Here is a 10,344-nt window from a genome sequence, read left to right as displayed (position 1 = left end):
CAAATGTCTTAAGTCTTGACTTGAAAACCTGGTATTTATAGTTACAATGAAAAAGTAAATGCCTTAAACAGAAATATATTTTACTTAAATCTTATTTATATTTTCTGTTTTTCAATATAAAAATATGCATTTCAAAACACTTCAAGATATTCTGATAAGCTGTGCAATAGAAAAGGCCCATCCAGTGCACTGTTCCCAGGTGAGTCTGAGGGGTCCTGTCACAGTAGAGCAAGGCTGGCCTGTGGCTGTAGGGGCAATTCATGTTTTGTAAATTCACACTGGCTTGAAACAATATTAAAAAGATGTGCTTCGAAAAGCAAAATAAAGATAAAGCACAGAGCACCTTTTACCATGTTGTAATAAAATATTCATTAATTCCTCTGTGTGAAAATCTGGAGAAAGAAGAAAGGCAAAACTAGATATAAAAGGAAAAATAATAAGTGTTTATAAAGTCAGTTTTCTCTGACTTGTGAAAAGACTGATCAAAAATCCTTTGAGGCAATGTGAAAGTTCATGGGTTCTCCACCTGCCAATACCGTTTCAGCAGCTTCTTAGCTGTCCACCTAGATTTCATATTACAGACTGCATGAGGTCTTACATTGACATCAATACGTCTCTTGTTTTTTTGTACTATAATGCTTTCGCTGGTATACCATGAAGTACTATCACAAGTCAATTATAACTATACTTCATCATAAATAGGAATTAAGAAAGTACATTTTGCCAAACTGATTTTCGAATCTCCTAAATTGTATCTGTTCACTCACCTGCCAATTTGAAAAATCTGCTAATTTGTAGAGGGCTTCCTCATCATTAATAATGAACTAGTGATGCTATAACTTAATTCAAAATCAATTACTTTTTAAAAATGGGACTCAGACCAAGAAAGCTTAGCATCAGCCAAACTCTCCCGGCTCACCATGGGCAAAAGGCCAACTCCACAGTGACATCTAAAGGTCACTTTATGAAGAATCCAAATAAAAATTACTCTCAAAATATTTTGTCCATTAAAATTAGTTTATGAATAGAAATTAAACTTTAACGAGAGAACTTTGGGCCTTTGAGCTAGAATCTCACAACCAGAAAGAAAAGCAATTTTAACACTGACTTATGATATTTTCAGAAAGTTTAACCATTGATTTAAAGAATTCTGTTGGAATAATACATGATAAAAGCTTTGGAAGTAACAGTTATTGAATCTACAATTAAAAACTAATCATTTAGGGGCTTCCCTGGTGGTGCAGCGGTTAAGAATCCGCCTGCCAATGCAGAGGACATGGGTTTGAGCCCTGGTCTGGGAAGATCCCACATGCTGCGGAGCAACTAAGCCCATGCACCACAACTACTGAGCCTGCGCTCTAGAGCCTGTGAGCCACAATTACTGAGCCTGTGAGCCACAACTACTGAGCCTGTGTGCCACAACTACTGAGCCTGCGCTCTAGAGCCCGTGCTCTGCAACAAGAGAAAGCCTGCGCACAGCAACGAAGACCCAATGCAGCCAAAAATAAATAAATAAAATAAAATTTTTAAAACCCCCAAAAAACTAATCATTTAAATCTTTTTCCCCATGGACAAGACACAAATAACAAGCTTTTTCTGCTTTTCTATCTCCAGAAATTCCATGAGAATCCAGAAATGGAAAAAAAAAAAAAAGTGAAGGTAAAACCTGCATCTAGCTGATTGACTATGAAAACTAAAAAAGCACTAAAAAGCATAAAATAGTATTGCTGAATACAGAAGAAAAATGAAAAACACCTGCAAACATTTTCCTACACATCCTGACTGTCTTTCTAATGTTGTTTAGTAGTTAGAACTACTTGCAAAACAAGTGCTGAGAGTTGATAAATATTTATGGTGCCACCTGGTGATTTACTTCATGTTCAGCCAGTGCATTGATTTTGGACGTGATCAGTACTGCCCCCTCAGGAGCACATTCTCCTCTGCATATAATACAGGAAGCTGTACAGCTGGGGACCAGAGACTGTTACAGGTGCTCTGAAACATCGGTGAGAGGAGTTGCCAACTAAAGGAAAAAATGAAAATGCAGAATGCTTTACTCTGCTTTTCCACAGATGTAACCATGACTTCATGCAAAACCTAAAGAAAATGGAAGCTCCTTTATTCCAGATAACCCATAAATTCAGAATTCCACATATAATTTCCTTTAGATGAGCAGAGTATGTTATACATTAATATCCATCTCATTTATGAATCCTTGAAAAGATTTTAGTTGACAAGGAGAATGAGAACCAGGATCTGGATGCTGAATGATGGCTTTGGCAACATCATGTGAGGTGGCTTTTGGGTCTGCCACACAGTTTGAGTTTCTTTGTTGTGAGCATCTGTGCCAGGCCATTGAGAAACACCAGAAAGATGGTCATGGACATGACAATCACGTAGTGGCTGATGCTACAGAAGGAGAAAAAGAAACACGTTACAGGCAGAGAGAACATATAAGAGGAAAAGCATAAGATTCCTCTAACTAATGTTTCTAAATGTACAGTTGATCCTTGAACAACTCAGGGATTAGGGGTGATGACCCTCTGAGAAGTCGAAAATCAGCTTATAACTTTATAGTTGGCCCTCAGCATCCAAGGTTCCTAAGTATCTATGGTTTGGCATCCTCGCATTCAACCAACCACGGATCTTGTAGTACTACAGCATTTACTATTGAAAAGAATCCACATATAAGTGGATCCATGCAGTTCAAACCCATGTTGTTCAAGGGTCAACTGTGTATATAAAATACACAGAATTACAGAGGATACCAATGATTTTGAAATAGATATCAATATGTTAAAAAGAACAAATTTGTTGTAGAAGTAGTGATGAACATAATATTTTGAGATAGCTCCAACAACTATAATGATATGAAAATGTCTGATTGATATTAGTAGTGCCTGTGTCTTTGTCACCGTTAGAAACTGAATTTTAAAATTTAGCTTTTAGAAAAATAAAGATAATTTCCCCCCCTCTAATTCTTATATACTCTGAATAATATCCACAGACTCCCCATGATGTCCCCAAGTTAAGTATTCTGATGTTTTAGACCGTGCCATCCCATGTTTTGACATAAGTTAGAAGTACTTTGACAAAAGTACCAGCCACAAAGAAAGAAAAATGTTACCCAAACTCAAATTCAGCGAAGTGAAAGTTTTAGTCAAAGAATCTAAACAAAAGAAAAGGGACACATCTCTCTATTAATCTCAGAGTCAAAGCTACTATCCCCAAGACTTCTGGAAGAAGATAGAATACGCTTAAAATTACTCAATCCCAGTTCCCATCTATCAGCAATATTAAATGTTCAGTTTTTCTTTTTAAACACAGTACATAGTACATGGCTTGATGATAAATTTGGAAATATGGAAAGAAATTTAGGACACAGATCTGACAAATGTGCAACAAAGCAGAGGCTTCCTATAATGATACTAGTACAGTATTGCCCAAGCTAAGCTTCAGTGCAGATTGGCAAGTTTATTCACAATGCCTATCAGAGTTGTGTTTAACTGTCTAACTTCATAATAGATTCACACATTTTACATCCTTCAACAAAGGTGAAGGGAAGGTTCCGCAGGCCTGTAACCAAGCTGGCTTGATGAAGGGAGGTCATATTTTCTCCCCTTTCCTCTCCTCTACCCCCAGCAAACAGAAGTCCTGGTGTGGGTTAAAGAAGCCCCTTCCCAAGAATGGCCCCCAGGGCAAGCCCCAGGGAACTTGTCTTAGGGCATCTGGGAAGGTGCCTTTTGGGTGCATGTAAAACAGGCCGATCACAGAGAGGGACATGGAGACTAAGGGGAAAGGGAACAGCGGCCTGCAGGCCTCCCTCCCACCTTCTCAATAACTCCAGTCCAGTAGGTGGGCAGCCCCCCAAAATGTCAAACTGCTGGCCCTAGGCCAACCTAGGCAAAGCTTCACTGTGCTGTCAGGTAACTGCCCCATAGGCAAGGCCCCTCAAGGCCAGGAAAGAAGGGCCTCTACTCTATGCAGCTTTTATTTATTTATTTATTTTTGGTATTGTTATAAGCTTTTAAGCAAGAACCTCCAATTGTAAAGCTTTATGGTTTGATAGGATTTCCTTTGGAAAGGCACTGATTCCTATTTAGAATCTTTCTCTAGGTTCACTGGTTCATCTTGTAAAGTAAATTTGATATAGAAGAGTTGGCTAATTAAAAAATAAGAATGAGAACTAGTTATGTTAGAAATCTGGTTCTGGACTAGGGTAGGCTCCTGACCTAAAAAGAAAACAATAAAATTAGATCTTTAACTGCTAGCCAAATATTAACATTAAGTTAAGAGTTTTGAAATGTTTGTTTATTTTCACTGTAAAAATAATGTAATAGAATATTGGACCTGGAATTTTCTTCTACTTAAATTTATGTGTGTATGTGTTTGTGTGTATGTGTGTTTGTATATATTTTTTTAACCCTGAATGAATATGATATAGCTCTTATCTACCACTTAATTATGTAGATTTTACAAAGCTACTTCCCAACTTCAGTAGCTACAGAGGAAATAAATCACTGATAATTATTTATTTAAAAATGAAAACAATGATAAGACATTTTTATCATTCTACAAAGCCCTTCTGGGAATAAAACTATCTAGATATTTATTTTAACAGAGTGCTCTTGAACAACTCATGCCAAAATAGACAAGATTATGTTACCAAAATTATGTGAGTTATGCTGAAATTTTATCACACTTAAGTTGGTAACTGGTTGACTGATCTTACTTTAAACATCTTCCAAAGTGGGGCAATTCAAGTTTATCACAGCACAGAGGTGTTAGAAAACTAGAAGCTTTAAAAAAAAAAATCAGAAAATCTTCCTTTTCCTGGAGATGGAGTAGGTGTACTTTCCCCTATTCTTCCTGCCAAGTACAACAAAAACCCTGGGAATTGTATATAAAAGAAACATAAGAAGACTGAACAGTGGATAGAATACACACAGGTTAAGGATCTTGGGACCCAAGGAATGACACAGTGGGTAGTTCCCTGGATTTTCTTTTTGCTGGAACAAATTGGAACAAACCAGAAATGCCAATGGACATAACCCAACCCCCCCCCCCCAAAACAACCCAACATGATAACAAAAGCCTACTCTCTAGCCAAAGGACAGACAAGGAATGGGGCAGGCCCAAAAGATGGAAAACTTTTAGACAGTAACTGTTCCACTTCAGCCAGAAACCACAGAAAAAAGGGTCGTTCGGCTCCTACCTGCTCCAGCAAAGGCCGAGTGGGGAGCCTACACTTCCACCCTCACCAGGCTTTGATGAGGTACTCCAACCCCCATCCATCCCTGACCCTGAACCCCCATGGCATGAGAGAACACTGAGTAGGAAAGCTGGTACTTTCACCCAAACCTGGCAGTGACAAGCAATTCCCACTGCCCGACAGTGTCAGTGGAGACCACGTGAGAAGCCTCGACTTGCACCCCCGTCCAGCAGTAATGAGGGCCCCCTTCACTGGGGTAGTATCAGACGAGGCCCAGTGGAGAGTCATTCACCTCCACCCAGAGTTAACAAGGCCATTCCCCTCCCCACTGTGATGTTAGTGGAGGTCATGTAGGGGAGCAATAAGGACTTCCAGCCCTTCCTAGCCACGGAAATACCAGGGGAGGCCCAGTGGGGAACTGTAATTCCTTCCCCTGCTCTGTAATAACGAGGAGACCCCTTTGGGCGTCAATGGAGGCTGAATGGGGAACCTGGATTTCTACTCCAGTCAGTCAAAAAACAGTTTGGTAGTTTCTTATAAAACTAAACATGCAACTACTATATGACCCAGCAAGTGTACTTCTGGACATATATCCCAAAGAAATAAAAACTGATGTTCACAAGAATGTTTAGAGGCTTAATTCATAATAGCCCCAAACTGGAAATAACCTCAAAGTTCTTCAATGGGTGAATGACTAAACAAACTGTGGTACATCGGTACTACAGAATACTACTCCAAAATAAGAAGGAATGAACTACTGAAACACACAACAACCTGAATGAATCACCGGAGAATTATGCTGAGCAAAGAAAGCTAGTCCCATAATGTTACATACTGTATAATTCCACATATGTCACATTCATGAAATAACAAAACTACAGAAATGAAAAAAAGATTAATGGTTGCTAGGGGTTAAGGAGGAATGGAAGCAGGAAGGAAGTGGTTTTGCCAATAAAAGGGCAACACGAAGGATCCTGTGTTGATAGAAGCTTGACAATATGAACGTCAATATCCTGGTTGTTCTATAGCTTTGTTGCATGAAGTTACCCTTCGGGGTAACTGGGTAAAGGGAGTACAGGATTTCTGTATTATTTCTTACAATCTCATGTGAACCCATAATTATGTCAAAATGTTTAATTGAAAACAACTGGCAGCTTGCAGACAACATAAAAACAGCAGGTGGGCTGGCTTCTGCTAAAGGGTCATAGATTGCTGACCTCTGCCCTAGGCTGTCAGGTCCCTGGAGGCAGGGACCATGGTCCCTGTTTCTCTCCCCATTTCATCTTTAAGGTCCAATTCAAGGCCCTGTGGGCCCTTCAATATTTGTTAAATTATTAAAAATGGTAATTTGTAATTAAAAGAAATCAGAAAATCTTCTTTTGTTTTATATACCCTGGCAGATTTAGCCTGGACTGAAATCAGACTCCCCTAAAATAAAAGTCATAGACATATAATCAAAATTAAATGATAAAAGACAAAATCCCAAAATATTTAAAGAAACAAAGAGTCTCTCCCAAAATGAAGTAAAACTAGCCCTAGGAGATATTAAAACATAAAGATAAGTGTAATTCTGGCATTAGAATCAATAATCAGAACCAGGGAAGGGAACAGAAAGCACCGTACACTAAAGATAAAGGAACCATCACAAAAAACTCATGACTGTCCTGGCTAGGCTCACTTTAATTTTATGGGCACAGATGAGATTTGGTTCTCATGAATGCCTCAATTCTGACTGCACACTTGTGAATTATTTTTCTGTCTCCAAGTCAAACCATTTAATGTCCTTTCTTCTCTCCTCAAAGTTCTATCACCTTCCTCCCCTCTCAGGAGATGACTTTGCTTATTTGAGAAAATTTTACTGAGAGCTAAGAGAGAACTTCTCTTCTTGCCCCCAACCTACTAAAACACCCATATCTGTCCATATTTCCTCCTGCACCTGATCCTGTCTAAAACAAACCCCTCCACTTCCATTTTGGATCCTGTTTCAACTCTCCTACAAAAGGACTTTACTTTTGCAATGATTCCCCCTCTCTCTCATAGCGGCATTTTCCCCTTCTCTAAAGCGAGCAAAGCTGTCACCACGCAGATGTGTAATTTCTCTCATCCTAAAAATAAAAGAAAAACTCTTCCAAGATCCCATGGCTTCCTCTGGCACCATCCTAATCTAAGGCATTTTAAATTTGATATGTAAAACCCAGCTCTTAATTTCCCAAATCTTCCTTCATCAACCTCACTTTTCTGAGGGGCTTCTCCATCTCGGGAAATGGCTTTACTGTTCATTCACATAGTTACTCAAGATAAAAAACCTAGGAGTCACCCTTGATTCTCACCTTTTCTTCTCCTAGCACATCCAGTCCATTAACAACTTCCACTCACCTCTCTTTCAGAATACTTTGTAAATCTAGCCTCTTGTTACCATTTTGAATCACTGCCCTAGTCGAAGCTGTCATCATCTCTAGTTTAGAATACTGCAAGAGCCTATTAACCAATCTTCCTCTTCCCTCTCTCGATCCCTGAGTATGTTCTCCATATTGGCCAAAGTGTTGTTTCCAAATATAAAGCGTATCAAATACTTCCCTGCTCAAGAGTCTAATGCTTTGCCTTATACTTGGAATAAATTCCTAATTCCTTACAATGACCTTCAAAGCCATAAGTGACATCAACTGTCTTTCTGAACTCTCTCCCTACCATGTTTCTCCACACACCTTTCTCGTCACAATAACCTTCATGTTTTTAAAAGTAATGACATTGGGAAATGGTTATCATAGAAAGCCAACTTAAAAAAATAAAAAACCTGTATATGTTTGCATATAAATAAAGTCTAAAAGGAGATACATCAACCTGTTGGACAGAGGTTAACTCTGAGACATTGAATTATGTGTGACTTCTTACTTTTTCTACATGCTTTCTGTATTTTCTACAGTGAGCTTGTGATACGTTTCTATTTATGTGATGTTTACAAATTATGACATAGAACTCTTGGCCAAGCTCATAATTATCACAGAAATCTTCAACTCTCTCCCATTTCTGTTCCTCACAGGACTTCAAAATCTGCAATGGTTCCTGAGATAAAAGTCCTCAACCCAATAAGCTGGATATAATGGTCACAATTCTTCATGTTATAAGAAGGTTCACTCCCCAACCCAGGGACTGGAGTTTGGAGTCAGAGGTGAGATGAGGGACGGAATGCAAACTGCCCAGTCTACAGCCTCGAGGATCAAATCCAGGACAGCCCAATCTGACCCTGGTTCCATGGGAAGACCAGGCAAGGAGGTTAGGAGGCAGGTAGATGAAGAAAAGCCATGAGGACTGTAGAAGGTTACACTATAAAATGAATACACAGAATGTGGCCTATCCATACAATGCAACACTATTCAGCAACGAAAGGGAACAAAGTACTGATCCATGCTACAACATAAAGGAATGCCAAAAACATCACACTAACTGGAGGAAGACAGATGTGAAAGACTACATATCGTATGATTCCATTTATTGAAATGTCCAGAATAGGCAAATCTGTAGAGACAGAAAGCAGAGTAGTGGTTTCCTGGGGCCAGGCATGGGAATTGCATAGAACTGAATTAGGCACGGGAGAATTTTTTGAGTGATGGAAATATTCAAAAACTAGATTGTGGTGATGGTTGCACAACTCCATAAATCTGCTGAAAAATCACTGAAGTGATTTAAATCATTTAAAACCTTAAAATGGATGAATTTTATGATATATAAATTATACCTCAATAAAGCTGTAAAAAAAAAGAAGAGATTATATTCTAGCAGATGTTTTTTCCATTAAATTTTACTATCAGTTTTAGGTGTTTTTTAAAACTTTAAAATATTAAATATGACTTGATCTCTTAACAAAGTAGTTTTGTAAAACCAGAAAGTAGGTGACCCATCCTCAAATTTAGTGACAGTCTATTTATAAAAGGTATTCCACAGATCACCTATCTCCTTGGCCTGGAGTGGCCTGAAATCATGGACTCTTGGCTCATTTAAGCTAACATCGTTGGCAGGGAACAGTTGTGAAGCTCATCTTCTTTGTGCCACTGAGCCTAAGGCATTCAGTTTGTTATATTTTCCATCAATCAAGTCTTGGTGTCATCAGAGCATAGCAGAGTTAAAGGAGCATCAAATTTCTACTTGCAGCGAGTTCCGCTGTTCCCACTCTCTTCCCTTGACTATTCTGACAGCATTTAAATCAGTAATTCTAAAGGGACACATATGAGATGGTAGACGGACAGGGTCTGTGTGTGGAGGGGCATACAGAATCACCAGGCAGGCCTGTTCAGTGTGTACAGTGGGTGATAAAAGGTTGATTATACTTCTCAATTAGGATAGTGGGCAATAGAAGCAGGTCCTATCTGTCAGATGTACTGGGGAAGAAACAGGTTGAGAATCATTGATTTTAATAAAGCTTAGTATTCATTGTCAAGTGTAAAGATATTTTATGGCACTTATTAATTACATTTAGGAGGATATTAAAATATTACTGGACTTAATTTTAAGTTTTCACTATATCTAAACATAGAAGTGATACTTTAGTTGCCATTTATATTTTAATAATGTATAACAATAGTGCATGTGGGAAACAGAGTCCAAATGAAGACCACTATCAAACTGAAGTGCAAACTGATGATCACTATTCACCTCGTATCAAATACATTCAGAACATACATTTAAATCTATGTTTTTACAGTTATGAAAATTCCCTCAAAGGAATTTTTTCTCTAGTTTAAAAAATGCACTTCTCTCAGTATGGAATATAAAAGGCAATACTCTGTAAAGTTTACGGCCTGCTATAAATGAAGAAACTGTGTAAAAGATCAAAAGAAGAAAATGCTAAATTATAGCTCTGTCGGCCCAACCCAGTTTCATGGCCTGGGTAGGATATTTTTCACATGGCTGTTGAAAAAAACACCTGATGCCACAAGGTTCTCCAGAAAACCACTGAAATGACACCCACGGTTTCAGGTGATCATACTGACTGGAGTGTATTCCTTTAACAGTTTCCATTAAAGTCTGGTAAAATCTGCTCCAAAGATGCATTTTGAACATATTGGACTACACTTACAAACAGATATCCTGTCTTATGCCCTAGCAATGCAATCTTTATTTTTAAAGACACTCTT

The 10,344-nt window shown here is 38.4% G+C and overlaps 1 protein-coding gene across 2 annotated transcripts in view; it reads right to left on the bottom strand.

The window, feature by feature from the left end:
• Window positions 1-1,472: 1,472 nt before the first annotated feature.
• Window positions 1,473-10,344, bottom strand: part of PIGN (phosphatidylinositol glycan anchor biosynthesis class N) — a 110,994-nt gene continuing 102,122 nt past the window's right edge. The window contains exon 27 of one of the 2 annotated variants that reach the window (XM_029232635.1): window positions 1,473-2,409. In XM_029232635.1, coding sequence (XP_029088468.1) covers window positions 2,286-2,409 — 124 coding nt within the window. In that variant the 3' untranslated portion in view covers window positions 1,473-2,285. The remainder of the gene's footprint in view (window positions 2,410-10,344) is intronic. The other variant, XM_029232629.1, reaches the window with a different exon arrangement.

This window comes from Monodon monoceros, unplaced genomic scaffold (genome assembly GCF_005190385.1).
Source record: "Monodon monoceros isolate NGI ecotype Baffin Bay Population unplaced genomic scaffold, NGI_Narwhal_1 Super_Scaffold_1, whole genome shotgun sequence".
In the NCBI taxonomy this organism is placed as follows: domain Eukaryota; kingdom Metazoa; phylum Chordata; class Mammalia; order Artiodactyla; family Monodontidae; genus Monodon; species Monodon monoceros.
Note: the sequence above shows the minus strand (reverse complement) of the source record. Positions and strands in the feature narration are given on the sequence as shown.